At 37.3% G+C, this 27,406-nt stretch overlaps 1 protein-coding gene across 1 annotated transcript in view; it reads left to right on the top strand.

The window, feature by feature from the left end:
• The window catches only part of CDS1 (CDP-diacylglycerol synthase 1), a 70,859-nt gene extending 47,342 nt beyond the window's left edge, over positions 1-23,517 (top strand). Inside the window, exons 6-13 of the mRNA XM_077765178.1 lie at positions 3,844-3,902; positions 5,591-5,673; positions 6,923-7,010; positions 9,439-9,507; positions 12,711-12,863; positions 14,282-14,401; positions 16,576-16,679; positions 20,747-23,517. Coding sequence (XP_077621304.1) covers positions 3,844-3,902; positions 5,591-5,673; positions 6,923-7,010; positions 9,439-9,507; positions 12,711-12,863; positions 14,282-14,401; positions 16,576-16,679; positions 20,747-20,876 — 806 coding nt within the window. The 3' untranslated portion in view covers positions 20,877-23,517. The remainder of the gene's footprint in view (positions 1-3,843; positions 3,903-5,590; positions 5,674-6,922; positions 7,011-9,438; positions 9,508-12,710; positions 12,864-14,281; positions 14,402-16,575; positions 16,680-20,746) is intronic.
• Positions 23,518-27,406: the final 3,889 nt, after the last annotated feature.

The following is a 27,406-nucleotide window of genomic DNA, read 5'->3' as shown; positions in this document are numbered from 1 at the left end:
ACTTCTTTGGTTAAGTTTATCTCTAGGTATTTTATTCTTTCTGGTACAATTATAAATGGTCTTGTTTTCTTAATTTCTCATTCTGCTACTTTGTTGTTGGTGGATAGAAATATTAATTTCTAGGTATTAATTTCATATCCTTTAACTTTGCTGATTTCATTTATTACTTCCAGTAGTATTTTGGTAGGGTCTTCAGAATCTCCTATATTTAGTGTCATGTCCTCATCCGTGTAACCTCTTTACCAATATAGATGCCTCTTCTTTCTTTTTCTTGTCTGATTGCTGTGGCTTGGACTTCTAGTACTGTGTTGAATAAAAGGGGGGAGTATGGACAAAATCTTTGTCTTGTTCATGATCTTAGAGGAAAAGCTCGTAGTTTTTTACCATTGAGTATGATTTTAGCTGTAGGGTGTGTGTGTGTGTGTGTGTGTGTGTGTGTGTACGTACATACTCTAACCCTATTTGGTTGAGACTTTATCATTAATGGATGTTAGGTTTTGTCAAATGCTCTGCAACTATTGAGATGATCATGTGATTTTTATCCTTCATTTTATTGATGGTGGTGTATCATGTTGGTTTTTTGTGAATATTCAGCCATCTTTGCATTTCTGTAATAAATCCCCCTTGATCCTGGTGAATATTTATAATCTATTGTTGTATGTGGTTTGCTAATATTTTATTGAGGATTTTTGCATCTGTGTTCAAGAATGTTGGCCTGTAGTTTTTGTGGTGTTTTTGTGGTGTCTTTGTCTGATTTTGGTGTCAGGGTAATGCTGTCTTTGTAGAATATACTTGGACATTTTTCTTCTTCTATTTTTTGGAATAGTTTGAGGAGAACAGATATTAACTGTTTTCTGAATGTGAATCTATCTAGGCCAGAAGTTTAATTATTTTGATAGTTTTTGACTAGTGATTCAGTTTCTTTATAATCATTTTCTTCAGATTTTCTTTTTCTTCCTGTTTAGTTTTAGAAGATTGTGTATTTCTAGAAATTTATGCATTTCATCTTTCCATTTCTTCTAGATTGTCTTATTTGTTGGCATATAATTTTTCATAGTATTGTCTTATAATTCTTTGTATTTCTCTAGTTTTAGTTGTTGTTACTCTCTCATTTCTGATTTTATTTATTAGGATCTTTTTTTTTTTTCTTTATGAGTCTGGCTAAGGATGTATCTATCAATTATATTTGTATTTTCAAAGAACCAGCTCTTGGGTTCATTGACTTTTTTTTTTTTCCTACTGTGGAATTTAGTCTCTGTGTCATTTATTTTTGCTCTGATCTCTATTATTCCTTTTTTCTACTCACCTTTGGCTTTGCTTGTTCTTCTAGTTCCTTTAGGTGTAAGGTTAGGTTCTTTATTTGATCTCTTTCTTCTTTCTTGAGGTAGCCCCTTATCATTATGTATTTTCCTCTTAGAGCTACTTTCACTGTGTTCCAAACATTTTGGATCATTTGTGTTTTCATTTTCATTTGTCTCCATGCATTTTTTAAATTTTATTCTTTGATTTCCTTTGGCCCATTAGTTGTTAGGATCATATTGTTTAGCCTCCATATGTTTGTGTTGTTTCCATTTTTTTCCTTGTGTTTTACTTCTAGTTTCATACCATTGCGATTGGAAAAGATAATATGGTTTCAGTCTTCTTAAAGTTATTGAGGTTTGTTTTGTGGCCTAATATGTGATCTATTCTGGAGACGTTCCAAGTGCATTTAAAAAGAGTGTGTATTCTGTTGTTTTTAGATGGAATATTCTCTATAAATCTGTTATGTCCATCTGGTCCTCTGTGTCATTCAAAGACACTGTTTCCTTTGTTGATTTTCTGCCTGGATGATCTATCCATTGATGTAAGTGGTGTGTTAAAGTCCTCTAATATTATTGAATTACCATCAGTTTCTCCCTTTATGTTCATTAATATTTGCTTTAGGTGCTCCAGGTTAAGTATATAGATATTTATAATTGTTATATCCTCATGTTGGATTGACCCCTTTATCATTATGTAATGCCCTTCTTTGTCTCTTGTTACATTCTTTGTTTTAAAGTCTACTTTGTTTGATATAAGTATTGCTATGCTGGCTTTCCCCCCAGCCCCCACGTATGTTTGCATGGTAGATGTTTTCCCATCCCTTCACTTTCAGTCTGTATGTATCTTTATTAGTATTATGTTTATTTACTTTGAAAGAGAATGAGTGGGGGAGAAGCAGACAGAGAGGGAGAGAGAGAGTCCCAAGTAGGCTCTGGACTGTCAGCACAGAGCCTGTAGGTCTTGATCCTACAAACCATGAGATCATGGCCTGAGCCTAAATCAAGAGTCAGATGCTTAAATGACTGAGCCACCTAGGTGCCTCCCCTCTATGTATCTTTAAATCTGAGGTGAGTCTCTTGTAAGCAGCACATAGATGGGTCCTGTTTTCTTTATAGATTCTGTCATCCTGTGTCTTTTGATTGGAGAATTTAGGCCATTTACATTTAAAGTAATTGTTGATAGATATTGCCATTTTATTAATTGTTTTCTGGCTGTTTTTGTAATTCTTGTCTATTCCTTCTTGCTTTCCTTCTTTGTGATTGATGAGTTTCAGTAGTCTTATATTGGCTTTCTTTCTCTTTATTTTTTTGTGTATCTATTATAGAACTTAGGTTTGTGGTTATCATGAGATTCATATATAACATCCTACTAATTAAATAGTCTACATTAATTTAGTGGTCATTTAAGTTCAAACACATTCTTTAAAAAAAAAAACAGAAAAAGAAGCAAACACCTTTTCTTTTCCTTTTTCCCCTTTATTTTACTCTCCCTTCCATGTTTTATGTATATGTTATCATATTTTACATCTTTTTATTCATAATTTTCTTATGTCTACTTATGGCCATTTCTTTCCTACTTAAAGAGATCCCTTTAATACTTCTTTTTTTAAAAAATTTTTTTTTTTTCAATGTTTTATTCATTTCTAGGAGAGAGGTAGAGACAGCATGAGCAGGGGAGGGTCAGAGAGAGAGGGAGTGACAGACCGAAACAGGCTCCAGGCTCCGAGCTGGCAGCCAGCACAGAGCCCGACGCGGGGCTCGAACCCACGAACCGCGAGACCATGACCCAAGCGAAAGTCGGACGCTCAACCGACTAAGCCACCCAGGCGCCCCCCTTTAATACTTCTTATAAGACTCTTATCTTCTGTTTGGGAAACTCTTTATCTTTTCTTTAAATTTAAATGATATCCTTGCCAGATAGAGTATTCTTGCTTGTAGGTTTTTTTCCTTTTAGCACTTTGAATATGTCATGCCACTCCCTTCTGGTCTACAAAGTTCCTGCTGAAAAATCAGCTAATAGTGTTATAGGTTTTCCCTTGTAGGTAACTTTGTTTCTCTCTTCGCAACTAACTTTTATTCAGCGGAAATTCAAGATCTGTTTTTTCATGTCCACGTATTTGCAAGAGACTAATTCACTTAATTAATGCAGGGGATGTTTATTGAATTTATGCCATGGAATATATTAGGCATTTTGGAGAATACAAGATAATTTCACTCAAGATACCTTTATTTAAAATGCTTATTATAAGAGGCATCTGAGTGGCTCAGTCGGTTAAGTGTCTGACTCGATCTCAGCTCAGGTTTTAAGCTTAGGGTCTTCATTCAGTACAATTCCCAAGTTGGGCTTCATACTGGGCATGGACCCACCTAAAAATAAATAAATAAAAGTAAAATAAAATGCTTATTATGAGTAGGAAAGGTGACCTATGAGTAAGTGCTGAAGTATACCTAGAAGTGGTTCAGAAAATTGGCTTATTTGAGCTCAGTTAATCTTACATTTTGTAACAAATTGCACAAGCCATGTGTTTTTGTTCTTGAACAGGTTTCTGCATGTTTGTGCTGAGCTTGGTGAAGAAACATTATCGTCTGCAGTTTTATATGGTCTGTATTAACTATTATTCTGCAATCACTGTATATAATAAAAACACCTTTAATTTTCTTTCTTTAGTGAGAAAATCTAATCTGCTAGTTGGTGTTTTGCCTAATGTGAAGGGGCATTTCAGTTTTGGTTGACTATTAAACACAAAAGGTTAAGTTGTAGAATTTTTGAAGATTTAAAAATTTTAACTGTTTTCAAAGTTTCCAAAAACTCTTTCTTTGAATATTCTCAAAGGCTATAAAATTAAAATCAAGTACTTGAAGCATGTTCATTTGAACATTTTAATAAATTTGAACATTTAATAATATTTGAACATTTAGTAAGCCTGGAAAACATATACCATGTTTTTCTATAGGAAGTAGCTATGTTTATTTGTTCTTAGCCTGAGCATAAAGCGAACAGAACATACATTTTCTTGGTAATTGTGGTTAGTCACACAGTTGTTTGCATAATTCTTTTTGCCCTATGGTGTTCTTCTCACTGTACCATTGAACTATGTTCAGGGTTTAATGAAATTTATCACTGTGTATGATGAATGTTTCTTATTTTCTTAAAAGCTGGCTAATTATAAGATTGTAAAATGCAAAATATATAAATCCATGAATTTATGTATTAGTAAGGCTTATTTTGGATTTGGATATATTTCCTATTCTTTATGCTTTGCTTTTCTCCATTAAGACCTTTTGTTGAACATCATCACTGGGAAACTAGTATTTCTTACATTTCTAATTTCTGGGGATCTTGAGAGGAGATTAAAATTCTCCATGAAAATCTAGAAATCATCAAGACATGTTAGAAATAATAGAATGTCCTATGAAAATATAAATGGTGCCTATTGGAAAAATTAAATATACATTTTGAAGCAACCAGGATAAAAGAGAATTGGATCTTTTATACAGATAAAAAACTAAACAACTTATATTATTTGCCAAAATGGAAAATAGGTTTATTATGAATGAATCAAAATCTTAAGAATTATGAACATTTTATAAAATTCTAATCAAAATTGTGAGACAAATGTCTAGAAACATTAGTTCTATATTCATGTTCTCCTTGTACTGATGATGCTAAAAATTACTAAAGTGACATTTCTCAGGCTAGATGGACTTGGTGAGACACACAAGTCTTTGAAAATCTGAACTTGAATACTGTCATTGAATAATGCTGTGAAGACAAACTTTCAAGAATGAAAACCTGGCCTTTAAGGGTAATTGGTCCCTGCTGGTTTGAATTATTTGAACAGAAATAACTCTTTATGGGAAAAAGTTACAATAATGAGCTCTGAAAGAAAAATAGCTTTTAGCATTTTTTAATAACTTCAGAATGCAGAGTAAAATGTTTCTAAATTCTGTACCAACCACCATAACTTTCTCATTATCATTTTAATCTAATGATTCAAGATTACTGTATATTTTGTATATGTTTTTAAATTTAGTGGTGTATCTCAGTATTGTCAGCATTCCATTTGTGTATAAATTAAGATTACTTTGTTAAATGTCCTCATGGCTTTTAGGTTCCAGTAGGCACCAAAATGAATATAATTTACTAACAGCATTTATTTTGTATGACCCTGTCTTACAAAATTTGACTGAAAGTCATGCTAGAAATTTGTGTTTCAAAATTGCTATTGCTCCAGGGCTGCACTGATGCATTGTGCTCACTAATTGTTGTGTTGTTGGGCTATTAACAGTTCGCATGGACTCATGTCACTTTACTGATAACAGTCACTCAGTCACATCTTGTCATCCAAAATCTGTTTGAAGGCATGATATGGTAAGGGAACAGTATTATGCTGCTTTGTATTTATGTCCTAGCCTTATTAAAGCTCTTTCAGATTGGACAGTGTCTTGCAGATTTCTACTAAAATGTACTCTCTGTTGTTGCTCTGTGTCATTAAAATATCTTCCTGAGTTTTGCTTACCACTTGACACCTGAAGTCAAACGATTTGTTAACAACTTGAAAACCCTTTGTATTCGGGTTTCAAATAAAATGCAGGAAGTCCTCATAAAAGCTCCCACAATTAATTACATTTTCGGGTGTTACTACACCTTAATGTGGCTTTTTACAAAGCACACATAGACTTTAAAAAGAGTATATTATTTTTGTGGAATGCAAAAAGTACATTTGCTGACATGCTTGTCAGCAAACTGCTGGCAGTGTATTTCTCTGGGTGCAAGTTGGGTAGATTTTACTCCGCCTTTATACAGGAGTGGTGTCCCGATTTTAGATGGAGTTACTTGCTGAATAGCAGTGCCTTGCAGGTTCAGAAAGCATTTTTTGTTTGTTTAAATTTCTGAAAGTCACTAGTTAAAAATCAGAGTGGAGAAAAACTTATGCTTTAAGAAATCTGACCATTTTTTCCCCACATTCTTTTTAAGCCCATTAATTAAAATCTTTTACAGTTGATAGGTTTGATGTGAAGATAAAACCCTTCACAGCTCTGTGTTTTGTTTATACTGAGGTGTGTGTATAAATAGAATCGGACTTTTAATTGATGGGAAGCAGTTACTGAAATTAATAGGTTTTGTACAATTACTAGGTTTTAATGTAACTATAGGCTAAGGTAGAATTAAAATTGATTATTATTCCTGAGAAAGAATTTTTATTAAGAGCTTGGTGTAAATTTATGAAGATTATACTGTGTCTAAACAGGTGACTCATTTCCATTTTGACAAACTGCTTTTTAAATTCTTTGTTCTATTATAACTTGTTCCTCATAAAACTAAAATTCGGAAGTCCATAGCTATAGAAATGGATTGCTTATATTAAAATTAGATTGATTAATATTTTCCTTAGCAATATACTCTTGGTATGTTTATTTATAGATTTTGCTCTGCTGAATTGCTTAATGGGCAAATTTACTTGATACTTATTGTCTGTACTAATGTTTTGGCAAGTGTTATGTTCTGGATGAGGCTGCAGTGTAATCCAAGGGGCTGTTGCATTGGTTCAGTATGAGTCATTTACCTGTATAAATGTTTGCCACTTAATCATATGGTCTTTTATCTGATTTTCTTTAAGGTTCCTTGTTCCAATATCAAGTGTTATTTGCAATGACATAACTGCTTACCTTTTTGGATTTTTTTTTGGGAGGACTCCATTAATTAAGGTAATGGAACAACATCACAAGCAAGCCATTACCATAAGCTTAAATATTAGCCACTGTAGAAAATTTCCAACAGTTTGGTGCTGTTGCACATTTTCATTTCTGAGGTGCTTTGATTTCCCTTAGCAGTGTTTAACAGCCATAGTGTAGAGGCAGTAAGCCATGTTTCCCGGTGATCCCATCTGGATTCTTCATCAGGTATCCTGTTGCCTCCTCAGTAAGGACCTGCCTCTATCACTTGTCCTCTCCCTTGTGAAGACGGCTCATTTCATCTTTTTGTCTGTTTTCTTTCAGTTAGCTATAGCACAGTTCTTCTTTCCTCATTCCCCAGCAACCCTACAAACAAGCCTTTCCTAGACTCTGCTCTCCCCTCAAGTTGTATCCTCTATCACCTCCTTTACCAAATTAAAAAAAGAAATGTTACACTTAATGACTTTCACATACTGCTGTCCATTTGTAAGACTTTTACACCCAAGCTCATTTTGAAAAAGTTCGAGGCCCTACAATAAAATACTGATAATGCATATAGTAAGAGGAGATTAAGATAATGGAAAGGAAAATACACATGAAAAGACCATGTTGTTTTGCCTTAGATTCGGTTCTGCTTACATTCAGTGGGGGCAAAGAAAGAAATGAATTAAGTTATATAATTCTTATTTTGGGGAAGAAAGAAAGAAACTGATTCCTCATGGAAAAATAGACGTTTTACTAGAACTGATTACCTTTAAACAAACTTCTCATGTTAGAGCTTTAGATAAGATTCACCCCATTCAGATATTGGGAAAAGCCTTTAATAATATTCCCACAAATATGTTAGTTGGCTATTCTGATGTTACTATATGAAGGCAGTTTGGAGGGACTGAGACAATTGTGCAGATGCAAAAGCTGTTTTTTAAGAATGATACAAGAGTAGTTTAATTGTTCCCAGAGGAACACATGGAATTGCCTGTCCTTTAAAAAAAAACTTCCATAAATCCTTCCTCCCTAGAGGAGTCCAGCAGCATACAGAGTTAGGCAGAGCTGTAGGGATATTGGCAAGCAAGGTATATATTTTTTAAAAGTTTCTAAAGCTGCTGAAGCATCAGAGCAAGTGATTAAATATTCAAGCCTTTTGTACCAGATAAGTTGTTGGCTTAGGAAGCCTTCTGAGAGGCTGTAATGATTGTAGAAGAATCTTACTGATTTTGAACATAGATTTCTAGTGAATTTACCAGGTTGGATTAGTTGTATAATATACCCATATGTAATTAAGCAAGTTAACCCTTAAATCAATTTGATATAGGTCAATTTAATTTGAGAAGTTATCTTTAAAATAATCAAGAGGCACTTTTGAATTCGAGTCAACTCCTACTTCATGACAATAAGACTGAATTATCCTAGTAAATGGTGTCTGTCAGTCTCTGTGGCAGAATTGTTATCAGATTTGTCAAGATAACTATTAACCCTTTCGCTTTGGGTTTTATGAACATCATTAGGACAAGAGGTCTATAAAGAGATCATGTAGATTAGTCTGTCACCTGTTTCTGTTTGCAGAAACTTCTCTCTGATATTTATTTGGCTTCTGTCCCCACCCATCCACTGAAAGGGTCTTCACAGAGGTCAACAGTTATCTCCTGATGACCAGATCCCCATACATCAGTCTATATCATATAGGGTACCTCAGGCAATTAGAGCTGTCCACTCCCAAATCTTTTCTTCCTGTCACTGCGTCACTGATTTCCAAAATTTCCTCAAGATTTCTCTGCCTGAAAGCCCCATTGACTGAGAAACAATAGCCGGAATCTGAAACAGTATCTATTATTAGAAGCACAACATGTTCCTTTCTTCATGGAGACAGACATAGATTGTGACCCAAGGGAAAAGGGTATGTGAATACTTGTGGGGCAAATACTGTATCTGGAGTGTTGTGCCATTTCAGAAAGAGGTCTGTTGAATGCATGGCATTTTTAAGAATATATGAAAATCTCATGTGCTGCAATGTCCATGTTTTGTTTTACTCATTCTGGTTTTTGTCAGTAGTAGGTCAATACAGACCATATGTACTTGGAATGAATCTATCTCATCCTTATTGCAAGAACCACCCTATTTTGGGGGTTTATATAAGCATAAAAGTCATGGGATGATGATTTCAATATAGAGTTCATAGTTCTTTGGGAAAGAAAAAAATAAATTGAGATTATTTATACAGAAACATATATTCACAGTATGTCAAATGTTTGAGGGTCTAAAATGTGTTAGATATTACTAGAGAAATTTATACAAATAAATCAGGATCATGGAATGAAGGAAAAAGGTTTGCAAAGCATTCCATCAAGAAAAAATTAAGGAGAGCTGTATAAGGTATTATGGGAATTCATCAGAAAAAGTTTGCGTATGTATTTGTGTGTTTTGTGAGTGTAGTAACTTTTTAATTTTATTTGGCCTTTTTTAGTTGTCTCCTAAAAAGACTTGGGAAGGATTCATTGGTGGTTTCTTTTCCACTGTCGTCTTTGGATTCATTGTGAGTTTTACTGAAACGTTTATTTTATTTATATTTTGAAAAATGATGGCAAATTTATCAATTTATTTTAAACCTAAAAAAATTGAACCACAAAATGCTAATAATGTATTTATTGAAACCCACTAAATAGAACCAATTCTGTACCCCAGTAGTTCTCATCATGGCTTCATATCAGAATTACCTGGGGAGAGGGGTGCCTGAGTTACTCCACTGGTTAAGTGTCTGACTCTTGATTTTAGCTCAGGTCATGATCTCAGGGTTTTGAGATCTTCCCTGCATCAGGCTCCCTGTTGGATGTAGAACCTGCTTAAGATTCTTTCTCTCCCTCTGCCCACATCCTCCCTCTCAGATAGATAGATAGATAGATAGATGGATAATAGATAGATAGAGGCACCTGGGTGGCTCAGTTAGTTAAGCATCCAACTTCAGCTTAGGTCATAATCTTGTGGTTCATGAGTTCAAGCCATGTGTCGGGCTCTTTGCTGACTGCTCAGAGCCTTAAGCCTTCTTCAGATTGTCTGTCTTCCTCTCTCTCTGCCCCTCCCCTTCTTGTGCTCTGTCTCTGTCTCTTTCTTAAAAATAAACACTTTTTAAAAACCTTTAAAAATAAGTAAATACATACATACATACATACATACATACATACATACCTCTTAAAAAAAAATTCCCTGGGTTATTTATACAAAATCTGTGTCCCAGCTCTATCCCAAGTCAGGAAACTCCCCAGTTGATTCTAATGTACAATTAGACTTGATACCTAACTGCTGTGCCATTGTGTTTGGTGGCTTCTAACAGCTGTCCTGCCTTATGTAGGACACAGGGACGCAGGTGCTAGGACAAGTGATGGCTTTGAGTAAAGCAGAGAATGCGAATGATGTTGAAGAACTCTGTCTCCTTAATGCATGCCGGCTAATTGATTTAGTGGGTGTTTACTACTGTGAACCCAACTTGCAAGAAAAGTTTGTTAAAAATAATTGACATTTACTTTTAACCATGCATAATAGATATGGGTAATGTTTTAAAAACTAGTATACAATTATGAATTTAGGCTTGTATTAAAAGAGGTCTTGTGAGAATACAAGTACAGTAAAATGGCTGATTAGAAATATGCAAAAAGAATGTTAGAATGTTTAATTTTTAAAGAGTCTAGGCTAGATAGTTCTAGAATATATTCTGTAACCAGATACAGAGTAACTGGTAACAACATGGAGTTTTGAGAGGGAGCAAATATAAAAATAAGTGGAAATGTGTCAGGTTCCTTGATGGGAATACCACCATAATTGCCCTGTTTTTTGTTTTTGGTTTTTTAAATTTATTTCTGAGAGAGGGAGAGAGAGACAGCATGAGAGGGGAGGGTCAGAGAGAGAAGGAGATACAGAATCTGAAACAGGCTCCAGGCTCTGAGCTAGCTGTCAGCACAGAGCCCAACACGGAGCTTGAACCCACAAACCGCAAGATCATGACTTGAGTTGAAGCCGGGCGTTTAATTGACTGAGCCACCCAGGCGCCCCATATAATTGCCGTGTTTAATTTATAAGTTTAGGTCATTCTCAATGAAAGTGGCAATAGAATTGAATAAAATTATTCTGATGTTTATGTGGTAGAATATTGATGAGATAATTGATAAATAGAACAATGAAAAGAGATGCAGGCTTGTCCAATGTTTTTACATCACAAAGCAGGGATAATTAAAATATTAAGTTAAATAATACTATAAGAATGTGGTATTAGTATTATTAAAGACTAATTTAGAAATACTACAGGAATACCATATCATTAGAAGAAAATAAAGAGCTACCCTATAAGAATATAATGCATGACAAAATAACAAAGAAGTTAATTATATATTTTTTAATTTTTAATTTACATTTAGTTAGCATATAGTGCAACAATGATTTCGGGAGTCAATTTCTTAATGCCCTTTACCCATTTAGCCCATCCCCCCCACAATCGCTCCCATAACCCTGTTTATTCTCTGTATTTGAGTCTCTTATGTTTTGTCCCCCTCCCTGTTTTTATGTTATTTTTGCTTCCCTTCCCTTATGTTCATCTGTTTTGTATCTTAAAGTCCTCACATGAGTGAAGTCATATTATATTTGTCTTTCTCTAATTTTGCTTAGCACAGTACCCTTTAATTCCATCCACGAAGTTGCAAATGGCAAGATTTCCTTCTTTTTGATTGCCGAGTAATACTCCATTGTATTATACATATTTTTAAATAAATGATATTGAGTAAACTGGTTGTTTGGAAGTAAGATGAGATTAAAGCCATTCCCGGTGTCATATTTGTACATTTGTTAACCATTCTTGAGCAATATAATGGGGCAAATGGCTGTAAAATAAGAGGGTAACTGTTGTCTAGCAATTTAAATTTATAATGAAATATTTTGATTTATGTATCTTCTCCCATGGCTGAAGACAGCTAGTTTTAAAAACTATAGTGATATGTCTAGAGAAAGAATACTTTAGTAATTCCTGGGTTGGTTAAAAACAATGGTGTTTTTCACTTGTTAACTGTAAATTACTAATAATTTTGAATCACCAGTTATTTATTGTTGAAATTAATGTAAACTTTATGCAGTAAACTTTAGTCCTGTACTCTCTCATGCCTTTATAATTGTTAGCTTCTGCTAACATTCATTATGTGTACTTTAAAAAAGTAAAGCCTTGATGTAAATGCTTGTCTACACATTCATATCAGTTTTCTTTTTCTCTCTTTCCCCTTCTTTTTGTTGTGGTCATACAAAGATTATAATCTCACTGATTTCCAAAACCTGTTTCCTTCTTCCCTTCCTTCCTCTCTCTTTCTCTCTTTCTTATTTATAAAAAAAATTTTTTTTTCTAGAGAGAGCACGAGAGCTGGGGAGAGCGGCAGAGGGAAAGAGAGAGAATCTTCAGCAAGGCTCCATACTCTGCACAGAGACCAATGTGGGGCTCTGGACCATGCATGACCTGAGTCAGACGCTCAATTGACTGAGCTCCTCAGGCACTCACAAAACCTTTTTGTTTTCTAATGGCTTTTCAGAGTCTTTATTTGTTCATTTATGACCATCCAACTTTGAAAATACATAGCAAAATGTGAATGCAAAGAACTGTTGGCATTATATCTCTGGTCTTTCTGACATATAATGATAGATAAGAAATATTATAGATAGATTTTTTTTTTTATTCAATGTTTCATGGACTCTTGCTTTGTTATTCAGGCCGCCTACATGTTATCCAAATACCAATACTTTGTCTGCCCAGTGGAATACCGAAGTGATGTAAACTCCTTCGTTACAGAATGTGAGCCCTCAGAACTTTTCCAGCTTCAGAGTTATTCACTTCCTCCCTTTCTAAAGGCAGTGTTGAGACGGGTAAGATAAACATAGTTAAGGATCCTGCATCCCAAAGTTTAAGGTTCATTTAAAAATAGGACTAAACTTTTTATAAGAAATCAATTCTATGATACAGAAGTGGTATCACTGTCTACTTAGCATCAATAATATTTTCTATCCCCCTGTGAGTTCCCTTTCTCGAACATAAAATGAATATTACTGTCACAAACCAGTTGTCTGTTAGGAATTTACTTGATAGTTTGAATGATTACTGATGGTAATTTATCTTGTATTTGTTTTGAAAACATTTTTCAGTATTTCTTAGATTTCTACAAATCAAATGGGTTACTGTGAGCTTCACTTTTAACTGGTATGAATTGACTCAATTTAAAGCATAATTAAAATTCAACAGCTTAAAGATCCTTTGACTTTTAGGGGACCTGTACTAGTACAGAAAGCTGCTGCTTCCCAAGAAATCAATTTCCCTTCAAAAAGCACACTGTAGCCATCTGAAGGCAATGCTGATGTCTCTCACTGAAAGATGTTGACATGCTGTCTGGTAGAACCCTGATGATCTGTGCCATCAGGACTGGCGTTTGATTGGTTGAAGTGGGAATCAAACAGTTGGGTGTATACTGTATGTGTGTGTGTATCTGAAATATTTTTAACTAAAATCCATAATTTGTGAGGAGCAGGTTAACCAACAAATTATTTCTCTCCTTGACTGCACAATGCATGGATCCCAAGAATGGTTTTCAATGTCCAAGCCATCTGTTATCTGCTGTAAAACTTTTAGACACTGCCTGTCTTTGCTTAGGGACAAGGCCTTTCCTTTGAGAACAGGTCCAGAGATTGGTGTTCTGAAGGATCTTTCTTAAACCACACACATTTATGCACTGTCTACAACTTGTAGTATCAGTTTATTTAAAGTGGAGCAAGAACCAAGCATTTACAAAATAATTAGACTGCAGAATTTTTCTCAATTTTTGCTATCTCCTCCCTGAATCTTTTATAACTGTCTTGCTGATTCTCAGTTTGGTGGTCTTTTTGAAAGCAACTTTATGACAAAGACCAAATTTCAAATTAAAATATATAATTAAAAAGTTCTACTGGTAGGAAACAAATTCAGAAATCAACTCAACTGATTCTTATTAAGCCTACAGCTCACGTGTTGTAGAAGTTTCTAGATGAACTAGAGTACCCTATCAACTGCAAGATTTTAGTGTGCCATGTGCCGCCAATATGCTTATAGACGGAATGGAGAGTGCTGGCTAAGTAGAGGATGATAATGAGAGCTTACAATGTATTTTTCTTCCATGATCCTGAAAGTTTGTAAAGTTAACAAAAATGTGGCAAATGGTTTGACTTAATATTTATAGCATGGTTCTTAGTTTAGGTGGCATGCTCAAATACAATTTTAATGCAGTTAAACCCTTTCCTCCTTTTTTTCTCTTTAGGAAACAGTGAGCTTGTATCCTTTCCAGATACACAGCATTGCTCTTTCAACGTTTGCATCATTGATTGGCCCTTTTGGAGGCTTCTTTGCCAGTGGATTCAAAAGAGCTTTCAAAATCAAGGTGTGTGTTTAGAATCTTTGTTACATTAATGCTTCCTGGCTGATTTCGGTGTGTGTATTCTATCTCGTTAAATTTTGGTCAGGCCATGTTAATACATTGTATTTAAAAACATTTTTTTAGTTTATTTATTTATTTTGAGAGGAGAGCAAGCACAAACAGGGAAAGGGCAGAGAGAGAGAGGAGAAGAGAAAGAGAATCCAGAGCAGGCCCTGCACTGTCAGCATGGAGCCTCACGTGGGGTTTAAAATTACAAACTGCGAGATCATGACCTGAGCCAAAACCAAGAGTTGGATGCTTACCCTACTGAACCACCCAGGTGCCCCATGTTAATACATTTTAAAGTGTCATGTCCACCTCATTTATAAAATGGCATGTGTCACTTAATATTGGGACTTCAAGTGCTCATCCAAGAATCCAGCTATGCATTATTTGAGGCTTAGTGTTTTGCTATAGTCTCCCTTAAAGACACAAGTGGGAGAGCATTTGCATATAACCATTCATTCTACTAGCTGTGGGCTCAGTAAACTCTTTCTATAAAGGGAGAAATCATACATTTATTAATCATATTGCAGCTATTCCACTCTGAACTCAGCCACTGTAGTGCAAAAGCCCTGTGGGAAATATGTCAATAAATGGGCATGACTGGGTTTTAATAAGATTTTATTTATAAAAACAGGCAGTAGGCTAGACTTGACCTATCGGACATAGTTTACTGATCCCTGTTCCAGATATGTAAAGTTATCCCTATATTTTGTATAATTTAGGTTCTCATAAAGTGACATATATTTGCCCAGTTATCTGAGCTGTCCTCACATGCCTTCACTAAGATTGGACTTTATGCCATTAGGACACAGACAGTGGCTACTGAAGGTGGGGTGAACAAGACAGGCCTCTCTGGAGGAGGCAGCATGTGAGCAGGGGTCTGACAAAAGGAGGAGGATGAATCCTGTAGAGAAATCGAAGGAAGACCGTTCCAGCAAGTGCAAAGGAGAGGAGCTTAGACTGAAAGGGAGCAAGAACAGCGTGGCTGTGGTAGAAAGTAGGCAAACAGACTGCAGAAGTTGATGAGGCCAAGATCCCACAGGGCCCCAAAAGCCAGGGAAATAAAAAAAAAAAACTAACTCAGCACTTGCAGTGGGGAAGATACTATGTTAGGTGGAAAGTAGTATAAGATGTTGTCTCTGTACTCAAGATGCTCACCGCCTGCTGGGGGAGATAACACAGGTCCACAGTGAACCGCAGCAACAGCCGTGCATGAAGGGTGTCCTGTAAAGGCTGCAAACAGCAGAGTGGAGTTGAGTTAATATGGCCCTCATGCGCGTTGGTTAGTAGGGAAGAGAAGAAAGGAGATGTGTTGGCAAAAAGTACCCTAAGAATTTTTCAATAGTTGTTTTAAATAGAGAAAAATTACATTTAGAATGATATTTTCTTTAGCAGTCTCTAATTCAGGGTTTCTTGTTGAACGATGGTATTATTTTGCATGTCTGAAATGAAGGTGTAATAACTGCTGCGTTTAGATGTTTTTAGGTTGCCTGGGTAAACTAGAAGGGCAGTCCATCATTTCCATATCCTCAGCACTCAGACATGTGTCTGTACAGAGTCCATTGGCGAGATGTACTCACTATCCCCTCAGTTTGGCCATTTAATGGACTAATGTGTCCCACATGATCTATTTTGATTTTATTTTTACCCTAAAACTTAAAAAGAAAAGAATACATATCACAATAGCAAAATATTTATTTTAGAGTAAAAACTATTAGACTAAACCTGAGTTAGAACCAGGTGTAAATCTGTCAACACTAAAATAGCTCCTCAAATAACTTCTGATTAAACAGAAAACAAGACTAGAACAATATTAGATTAACACTAGGTGATAGCGCTTTTGATTTAGAAAAAGCCTTATTAACTAAAAAAAGCTAGTGCTAGATTTAATTAATATTTAATTAATGTTACTTGTATGTTGCTGGTCAATTCGGTAATCATTCTAACATGGGTACATATTTGAAAGATGTGATTTTAATTTGTTAGACATGTTGTAGTAAGTTTGTATTTAGTGAAAAAATCCTGTAGTAAAGTATTTTTCTGAGAGCCCCTGGTTCCAAAGAGACATTTCCAAGTAGGAGTTCTATAGCGGGTGATCTTCTGGAAACTTACTCTTATGTTTGTTTCTGAAGGATTTTGCAAACACCATTCCTGGACATGGCGGAATAATGGACAGATTTGATTGTCAGTATTTGATGGCAACTTTTGTGCATGTGTACATCACAAGTTTTATAAGGTACTTTTTGATTTTAAACTATTTTATTAGATGATTTGAGTTCTCATTTCCATAGACATTAGTTTGAATGAGGTGTTTTTTTTGTTTTTTAGTTTCTGTCAGTGGTAATATGTACTTATTGAAAGGGAATGATGACTCATGGAGCCATCATGTCCTATAGCCTGGAGAAGTATGGTTAAATTATAATTATTTTATATATATTTGAACAACTTAAACAATAGTGGAAGTCATGGTCTTTAATAGGACCAAGGTAAGATCTAGTTAATGTGGTTAATACGGGGTTGAATTATTAGAAAATTTAATTTCTCATTCTCTGTGGTACAATGATAGTGAATACTAATTAAAAAAGAGGAGGATATAATAATTCACCCAGTCCCCCATTTATTGTTTGCGTGTCTCTGATGTGTTCGGGAGTGTTCTAGGATGTATCACAAAGAGAACGAAATGAAGCTCCTGCCCTCAGAGCTTATATTCTTACTGGAGAGTTGGAGGGAGAAGGTGCAGAAGTGAAAAATAAACAAATAAGCATAGCTTTTTTAGGTGGTTGTAAGTGTGATGGAGTAAAACCGAGCAGGACAGGAATTATGGTTGTATGGGGGGTGGAGAGGTGGGTGAGTGGGAGGGCATTGCCATTTTATGAAGGGTGGCTTATTCTTGTTAAACCTTAAGGTTTTGGATCTGCCCTAAAATGACAGCAAACCACAGATTGACTTTATTTTCCATGGTCTGTACTAAGTACCTGACCACAGAACACATGTATTTCCTTCACAGAGTATGTGGAGTGAAACTCCTGTTTGTAGATCCATAGATAAATATTTTAAATATATACCCAGAGCAGTGTAGGAGTTTTTGTGTTAATTTTTATTTTTCTTTAGCAGTCTTGTTAGGAGTTTATTACATTGATTTCAAAGAATCAAATTCTGGCTTTGTTAACTTCCTATTTCATTGATGTCCAGTCACATCTTTATTTCTTCATCTTTCTTTAGATGCAATTTGCTGTTGCTTTTTGAACTTCAGGAGATAAAAAAACTTATTGATATTCAGTCTTCTTGCCTAACATATTCATCTAAGACTGTAAATTCCCTTTTTTTTTTTTTAATGTTTTTATTTATTTCTGAGAGAGAGAGACAGTGAACAGGGGAGGGTCAGAGAGAGAGGGAGACACAATCCAAAACGGGCTCCAGGCTCTGAGCTGGCAGCACAGGGCCCGACATGGGACTTGAACCCACAAACCGTGAGATCATGACCTGAGCTGAAGTCGAATGCTTAACTGACTGAACCACCCAGGCACCCCTGTAAATTCCCTCTTAAGTACTGCCTTATTCTCATATTACATGCTAGATTTGTATTTTCATCATCAGTTACAAATACTTCCTAATTTCCAGTATGATAATCTCCTTTGACATGTGGATTATTTAGAAAGGTATTGATTACTTTCCATACAAATGGAGAGTTCCTCATTCTCCTTCCTTTATTGACTTTTGCCTTAATCCCACTATGGTCAGGAAACATACTCTATTTCAGCTCATAATATTTGTAGGGGCCTGTTTTAGGCCGCAGCATACCGCCTGTCTGGGGGTGTGCTCATGTGCACCTGGAACAGGTGTGCTTTCTGCAGTGTGGGGACAAGCGTTGTACTTGCCGGTTAGGTGAAGTTTAGCTACATCTTCTGTACTGATTTTTTGGGTTCGTTTTTTCCATTTCTTCATTCTATGAGGAAGAGAACTTTGTCAGACTCTCCTGCCGTGGTTGTAAATTTACCTATTCCTGTCCTGCCAGTTTTTGCTTTATGTATTTTGAGGTTGTCTTGAGTATATATGCACTTAGGGCTGTCCTATGTCCCCATTGAATCGCTCCTAAGGTCATTATATAACATCCCTCTAGATATACTACTTGCTTGAAGCCTATTTTGTTGGATCCTAGAAGAGCTGTGTCAGCCTTCATTTGGTTAGTGTTTATATAGGGTTTCTTTGTCTAGCCTTTCATTTTTAGCATTCCTTTATCCTTGTATTTAAAGTGTGCTTCTCTTCTAACAAGCATATAGCTTGATTTTTTTTTTTTATAACCAAGATGACAACCTTTGTGTTTTTAATTGGAAGATTTAATCCATTGATAGGATTTATTTACTAATGTCTTTGAGTATTAGTAATTAATGCTCAGATCCTTAGAACTGTATTTTCAGATGGTAGCAGCTGTTAGGGCATTAACGCTAACTTTCTTTTTTAACCTGCTATTCTCTCAGTAGAGAAGAGTCATGCTGAGCCATGCTGTCTACTATTTGAAAGCAAATATTTAGACTATTAGAAATACAGGGTGAGTGCCAGGATGCATCTAGCTGGGAGCACCTGCTGACATAATTTTGCATTTAGCTGAACTTGCTAGAATATACCCTTCCTTTTCTCTGTGGGTCCCTACTCTGGGTTTGTTATGAAGTTGCTGAATCTTTTGAAGAGATGTAAGACAAGCTGTGCCCTGACTTGAGCGGACAGTGGCTGTGAGAGACATATGGCCACACTTTTGGCAAACGAGTAGAGCCACGTGCATGAAGGTGACCCATGGGATGGCTGATCTGAGCCATCATGCAGTTTTTTTTAATCAAGGATTTTTGTTGTGTTCTCCCTGCATAGCAGACATTTCTTTGTTGCTGGTTTTTCTGTTTCCTATAATTCCATTTGAACTGACAGTCCTCACTGTAAATCATAAATTTAGTTACCTGTGTAAATGTATTTCTAAGTATTCATTGCCATTCCCCATATATCATTTATGTCTTTCTTTTTCCCATTGGATTTTACTAATCTCTCTTTACAAAAAGGAAACCATACTCTGCTTTTCTGATTCAAATGGACTGTAGAAATTGCAAAGAACAATACATATATATTAAATCTGAATTAGGTTCATCCCAAATTGGACAGAATGGCATTTGAGAAGATCCCACAGGTGTAAACAGGTTGAGTGGGGGTGGGAAGTTACAATCCCCTGGCTGCAAAAGTTTTTTTTGCAGGAAAGGGTAGGAGTCCTGTTTAGGACCTTTTCCAACTGAGAGTGCAACACTGAAGGGTGGGAAGAGACGGGCTGGAGTGGGGGTGCTGGGGAACCTGTCCAAAGGTTGCTGAGGTTGCTGCTTGAGAAGAGGGCCTGTGCTGCCCTGAGATGACCCCAGGAGAAAAGGGTGAAGGCATCGTGGGCTGCCTTGGTGTTGCTCCAGTTCCAGCCAGGCTCATTTCCTCACCACTGGGATTACTGGGGGTGAGGGGGGAAGGCTGTCTGCCTCCTCCTTTCAACTAGAGAAGACCTACTTTTGTTTCCTGTGTTGGGGTTCACCTAAGACTTTCTTTGGACAAAGGCTGTGGCATCTACTGCAGATCCTGGGTCAGCACCTTTGTGCTCTGTCTCTTGAACATTCACAATTCTGCAGGGGTGTTTCTTGAAGTTTCTTTAAAGCTGAAAAATTTTTTAAATTTATTAATGTTTGTTTATTTGAGAGAAAGACTATGTGACTGGGGGAGGGGCAGAGAGGGAGACACAGAATCTCAAGCAGGCTCTAGGCTCCTAGCTGTCAGCACAGAGCCCCATGTGGGGCTCGAACTCATGAACCATGAGATCATGACCTGAGCTGAAGTCCAACCCTTAGCCAGTTGAGGCCCCCAGGTGCCCCTGAAGCTAAAAATGTAAAGTATGTTTTCACATCCTCTTTTGGCTTATCTTCATCCACCAGGAATTTTGATAGTTTTTGTGTCTTGCCCAGTCTCACAACTTGTTAGCTGTCCTCGCCTTTCAATCAGGTTGCTCTTTTGAGAAGTGTTGTAGAATTTCGATTTGCATCCACTAAACTGCCTAGTGTCGTTGCATTCTTCCCAAATCTAGACTGTATGCCTCTCAGTGCAGAATGTTTCTGGGTTTGTTTTTTTCCCTCCCTGTGACACTAACTTTGGGCACAACAGTGAGCTTGGTCAAGTAAAGATTGTCACTCTGCACTTAAGTGCATGATTTATTTTCAGTTGGGGGTATATGCTTCCTTGGGCTCTCTTAAAATAGCCTGAACTTGGTCTTCTCCACTTTGTCCTCAGGGGTCCAAATCCCAGCAAAGTGTTACAGCAGCTGTTGGTGCTTCAGCCGGAACAGCAGTTAAATATTTACAAGACCCTCAAGACTCATCTCATTGAGAAAGGAATTCTGCAGCCCACCTTGAAGGTATAGCTGGGTCCAGAACGGGAAGGACTGACAATAAGGAATTCTACAGAAAAGCACTGAGAGATGAAATTTTGTAATCGTACAGAAAACTGGTTGAAAATGCAATAGATGGAGGTTTTACAGACATGAATGTTTCGTCTCTGAAATTACTGTGAATATTTAACAAACACTTGAGCTAAGTTATGAAATGAGTAGCTAATTATCAGCAAAAGATCCTGTACTTTTTTCCAAAGTGTAATTTTCTGATGTTAACTTCCTTCCCCTGACTTGTCTAGGTTTCGTAATGTAAAAGACTTTGTGTTTTATGGAGTCAGACAGAAAAAGAGTAAATCAAAGATGTCTTAAGATTGCATTTGGCACTGTGCTCTTTGCACAAATATTTACTTTTGTAGTTGGAGCAGCTCTTAATTTTAACAAAATGTTTTATGTAAGGCACAATAGGAAGTTAGTCCTCCCTGCACTTCCTCCTCTTAGTCTGAAGTTGCTTCTGAAGGGCTAAATTGGATCCAAAAAAAAAACCTTGTCCGCTTTTCAAAGAATTAATCATTTGCCAGGGAAAAACATTCCACTTTTAGGTAGTTCAAAAAGAGCAGACCTCAAACTCTACTCCTGGTAAAATTGTTTGGAAAAACATGATCTTGCAAAAAGTTTTCAAGAAAAACAAAGGAGAATTCTGCTATGAAGAACAAAGAACATCGCGTACGCATCCTCCACAGCTGACAGTAGCTCAGGAGGCAGCGTAAGACAGTGGTGCGTGATGTGGGCCACCTCTTGGTCTAATTCTCTGCTTTTCCTCATTTTCCTGTGAACTGGTTTCCGTCAGTTCTGCAGCCTCAAGCACATACGATCAATATAGAGGGTGGCAAGTAGGGGTGGAGGCTGAAGCAGACAGTGGGTGCTCAGCACAGAGTAGCCCTTTGCCAGGTGCGGGTCTGCCCGCCCACGTCCTGGGCGCCTCCCTGCTGGTACCTGTGAAGCCCCCAGACACTCACCTGGGAAGAAGGAAGATCTGCCTGGAGACCCAATCCCAGACAAACTCTGTGGGAAAAGCTAATCTTTGTTCCATTCCTCTTTCACATCATGTCATAAAATCTGAGGACAACAGCTGATTATTTTTTTCTTCAAAGAATGAAAATCAAGCAGAAGTGATTCTCCTCTTCGGAACAAAAAAGCACATGAATGCCAAACCTTTCCTCTGTTGGACTGGACACTGTAACCAGATAAGAAATGTATGGCCATCAGTGAATGTAAATAAGCTACTGTTGCTGTGTGCTCTCTATGCTCCTATTTATTGTATTGAACAGTTGGCATTAAACCTTCAGAAGTTGCCTAGTGCTCCTTGGCTAACTGTTCAGAGAGGAGAAATAGATATATTTTAAAGAATGTTTTGCTAATGAAAAGAGTAAATATTTTTGTTTAAATCAGAAATAAATTTCAATTATTTTGTATTTCCGTTCTACTACTCTACCTGAGATAACATATCTGCTTGGGATCCCTGGATGTAAATCTATCACTGCCAGTTTCATCACGTGCACCACACGATTATAGTGGAGTTAAACTCATACCAAGAGTCTAATTTTTTGGTTTGGCACGTGTGGCTGGTTTATCTGCCCCGGAGGTGCTCAGTCAGCGTCATTTCATACTAGCCCATGAGAACCTAGCAACTGGCACTGGGAATGTTATTACAGGAGGGAATGATTCCTTTCAAAGTCAGGCTACCTACAAGTTCTTGTTCAGCATCTCTCATTTGTATTTGCCTCATTAAAAGCTCCAAATGTTGATCCTAAAAGAATTTAGATTAGCAAAGTTTAAAAAATAAAATGAAAAATTTGTAGCAGGAACTTACATTGAAAACCTGGTGATTTGCACAGTTAAGAACTGCTTGGAGACACACAGTTCCTTCCGCATTTCTCTTTAAAGCGATGGGTGAGGCGCTGCGATACAGAATTATAAGAGAGCATTACTGAATACATGTATTATAAAATCAATAATATTATAAACAAAATATGAAGCTAGAAGTATTTGGGGTTACAGTAATAGCTTTTCTCAAATATGGTTTTAGAGGTGGGTGTACATTATTCTATATGTAAAAAAGTAAATTCTTTAACAGAGCTCTAAAGATTGACCTTTTTAGTGTACTTTTATAGCATGTATATTAAAATAGAATATATTTTAGCAAAAGATTGCCATAAAACCCAGACTTTGATCATTTTTATACTTGCACCATGAAGAGGGCTTAAATTCCAGTGTAGGAATGTGGTGGCAGAAAAAGATGACTAGGGACTTCCTTCACAGTAATGGCTAATTGCTCCAAATTTGCTGTCTTTGGAGGTACTCTCATTGTATTAACTGCTTGACTTTTTAACCTGTGGGATACAAATGTTTCGTCAGTGCTTTTCCCATTGTCTTGGTGCATATACATTTACTGTCGGTGAATAAAAAGACCACACCCATACCCACCCCCTTCCTTGGTACTTTGGTTTGAACAAAGACAGTATCACCTTGTTCAGTGAAAACGACAAAAGTAGAAACCGTGGACACATACTGTATATGGGTGGGAGATAGCTTATGATTTGTGTCAATGAGTTCTCTGAATCTTTTACTGAAATTGAGATAGGAAAATAAAATTGAAACAATCACATTTTAACTTTGTTGTGCCATTTTCTCATTGGAGAAGAATCATTCGTTCATTCAACTGGTGGTTACAGAGTGACAGCTGATGTGTAAGCATCGCCTACTGTGTATATTCCATCACCAGCCTCGACAGTGACACCTTCAGACCTGGGATGTGTGGTTCTGTGATGATGGAACATGTGTGTTTGTTGAGAGGAGATGATGTCCTCTTTATAGAGGACTGAAGTTTTGTGATATTTTCCACTGTTTATAATTACATATTTAGTTTTGGGAATCTCTGATCTAGTCCCCACCAGAGCTTTAAGCTATATGGACGCTGAATAGCGTCAGTTTTGATCGACCATTGTATTTCCTGTGTCTGGCTCCTGTGTCCTGCACTCTTGAGGCCCTCAAGCTTCTGAACAATGAAGGAGTGTGGAGTCTTAAGACCCAACTGTGTTCATTCCTACTGGCCTTTCTTGGACAGCCCCTCCTTGCCTGCCCCAGTTTTCACTTTGCATGACTCTAAAATGGATGTCATTATTCCTAGTTCCTAGAGTTATGGATTAAGTAAAAACTCCTATGAATGTAGTGTGATTTTGTCCAGCATAGAGGAGCTGGTTAGTAATCCTTAGTTTCCTTTCTTCTTCCTGTCTACTCATCTGTTGCCCGTATCCAGTGCAAGGTGACAGTTCGGTAGAGCTGACCAAAAAGGTAACCACATTTGGCCACTTATGATTTAGGTGGTGTTAACATTAAGAGTTCCTTGAGTGGTAGACAACCCATCTGTTCAATTCAGCAAACCTAGAATGTTTCCCAGACATCCAGCACTGTGCTTCGTCTGGCCCCAAGAACAAGAACTATAGTTCTCTGCCTAGTCACAGACAGAGGTAAATGCTATATGAAGTGTGTGTTGATTGGGGCAATGACAAATGTATAAACCAGAGGGGGGAATGGGAGACGACCATTCTGATCTCCACAGAGGATCTATCTGTCCTATAGACCGTCCACAGCCAGCTCTTGCCATCTGCTCCAGAAACTTTACAAAGTTTAAAAGGCAGGCCTTAACGAGGGGCTCCACTGCGGATGTTGTATGTTGTGTCTGCAAATAAAAAGTCAGGTCTAGAAAATTGAACCAAAATCAGATACCTGACCTACCTTAATCCCATTGTTTCCCTTTTCCTGTGCAAAGGAGGAGAACATTCGTGAATCATTAGGTAACATCGAGAGTCATTTAGTAAGTGCTGATGAATGGAACGCTGTTTGATAATGGCAGAGTGAGTTACTACAAGGAGCTGAGAAAATACAGCTTGGTTCTCTAATTGTATACAAAGGACATGTGGCTGTAAAGAAAAAGCCTTGTTGCTCACATAGAAAAAAATGACTGAGGGACAGTCCACCCAACGGTAGCCTCTTAGAGGATGAAATCTCAAACTGCTGTCAAACCTACAGCACAACAGTATGGTTTGAGGCCATAAACTCTCCCCCTTCTTTCCATTGTGCATCCTGCTTGAGTTTGATGGGTCCAGACAGCTTTCTGTTCAAAAATGTGCAATGTCAAACTTCAGACAGGACCTAAAAGAGTGATAAGTTGGGAGAAGGTTTTTGAGTAATATATTACGTATATTTTTGATCAGTTTTAATCTCAAAAACTTGTGAAAAGGAACCCAAAGGCTTTAGCTAGTATAGGTAAGACACACATTTGAACTGTTTGCAATTCTATTTTTTTCAACAGCTTTATCAAGATACAGTTTATGTACCATAGCATTGTACAGCCATCACCACATCCAGTTTGAGACTGTTTCCGTCACTCTACCAAGCTCCCTGGTGCCCATTTGCAACTAACACCCTCACTCCAACCCTCAGTCGTAGGCAACTACTACTCTGCTCTCTGTCTCTGTATATAAACTTGCTTTTTCTGTACATGTCATCTAGGGGAGTCATACAGTAGGTAGCGTTTTGCATCTGGCAGTACTTTGTTCCTTTTTATGAATACCATATTGGTGGACCTACTTACCAGTGGCATTTGGGTCTTTTCCAGTTTTTGGTTATGAAAGACGTTACTATGAATATTTGTGGCCATGTCTCTGTGGTTATGTCCTCATGTCAGATTTCTAAAGGTGGAATTTCAGGGTCATATGATATTTAACTAACTTTTTTTAAAAAATATTTTTTAATGTTTTAGAGAGACAGAGTATGAGTGGCGGAGGGGCAGAGAGCGAAGGAGACACAGAATCCAAAACAGGCTCCAGGCTCCAAGTTGTTAGCACAGAGCCCGATGTGGGGCTTGAACTCACCAACTTTGGGATCATGACCTGGGCCAAAGTCAGACGCTTAACCAACTGAGCCACCCAGTTGCCCCTATGTTTAACTTTCTATTTTTTATTTTTTTTTAATGTTTTATTTATTTCTAGGAGAGAGAGAGAGACAGCGTGAGCAGGGGAGGGTCAGAGAGAGAGGCAGTCAGAGACTGAACAGGCTCCAGGCTCTGAGCGACGCGGGGCTTGAACCCACGAACCGCGAGATGATGACCTAAGCGAAAGTCGGACGCTTAACCGACTAAGCCACCCAGGCGCCCCTATGTTTAACTTTTAAAGAAATGCCCAAGCTGTCTAAAGTGGGTGTACACTCTTACGTTCCTGCATGCAGTATACAAGGGCTCCAATTTCTCTACAGCCTCACCAAAACTCAGCAAGGTCAGTCTTTTTTTTTTTTTTTAATTTTTATTTATTTCTAGGAGAGAGAGAGAGAGAGACAGCGTGAACAGGGGAGGGTCAGAGAGAGAGGGAGACACAGACTCTGAAACAGGCTCCAGGCTCTGAGCTGGCAGTCAGCACAGAGCCCGATGCGGGGCTCGAACCCACGATCCGTGAGATCATGACCTAAGCGACAGTCGGACGCTTAACCGACTAAGCCACCCAGGCGCCCCACGCACCATCAGTCTTTATAATGATAGCCATTCTCGCTGGAATATAGAGGATCTCGCGGTGATTTCACTTTCATTTCCCTAATGGCTAATGGTGCTGAGCATCTTTTCATGTGCTTCTTTGCCATTTGTAGATCTTCCCTGATGAAATGTCCATTTATTTCTTTGCCCGTTTTTACATGGGGTCATTTTTCTTCTTCTTGAGTTGTAAGAGATCGTTACATATCCTGGATAGCAAACCCCTTATCAAATTCGTGACTTGCAATTATTCTCTTCCAGGCTGTAGTTTTTTGTCTTTTGATTTCTCTGTCTCTCTCTGTCTCTTCCCTTTCCTTTCTTCCCTTTATTTCCTTTCCTTTCCTCTTTCTTTTTTCATTCTTAAGACTTTTTTAAAAAGTAAAGTTCAGAGTAAAGTTGAGGGGAAGGTATGGACATTTCCCATAAACCCTCTGCTCTGCATCCCCCCATCTACCCACCACCAGATTCATGGGCTATTATTTACATCCCCAATCAGAGTTGGGCATTTATTACAACTGATAAACTTGTGCTGACACAGCATAGTCACCCAAGTACACAGTTTATATCAGGGTTCATTATTGGTGATGTACATTCTTTGGATTTGGAAAAATGTATGATATATACCCATCATTATGGAATTATACAGAGAATTTTCACTGCCCTAAAAATCCTTTGTGCTTTCCCTGTTCATTCCTCCCCAAACCCCTAATCCCCGATATTTTCAGGAATCACAGTTTTGCCTTTCCCAGAATGTTCTCTAGCTGGAATATAGTTGGAATCGTACAGTATGTAGCCTTTTCAGATGGGCTTCTTTCACTTAATAATACACATTTAAGCTTCCTCGTTCTTTTCATGGTTTCATAGCTTATTTCTCAGTGCTGAATGATGGTCCATTGTCCGGATGTACCACAGTTTATCCATACTGAAGGACTTCCGGCTTGCTTCTGAGTTTTGGCAATTATGAATAAAGCTGCTGTAA

This window comes from Crocuta crocuta, unplaced genomic scaffold (assembly GCF_008692635.1).
Source record: "Crocuta crocuta isolate KB4526 unplaced genomic scaffold, BGI_CrCroc_1.0 scaffold134, whole genome shotgun sequence".
NCBI lineage: Eukaryota > Metazoa > Chordata > Mammalia > Carnivora > Hyaenidae > Crocuta > Crocuta crocuta.
The sequence above is the reverse complement of the archived record's forward strand: the minus strand, read 5'-3'. Positions and strand labels throughout refer to the sequence as shown.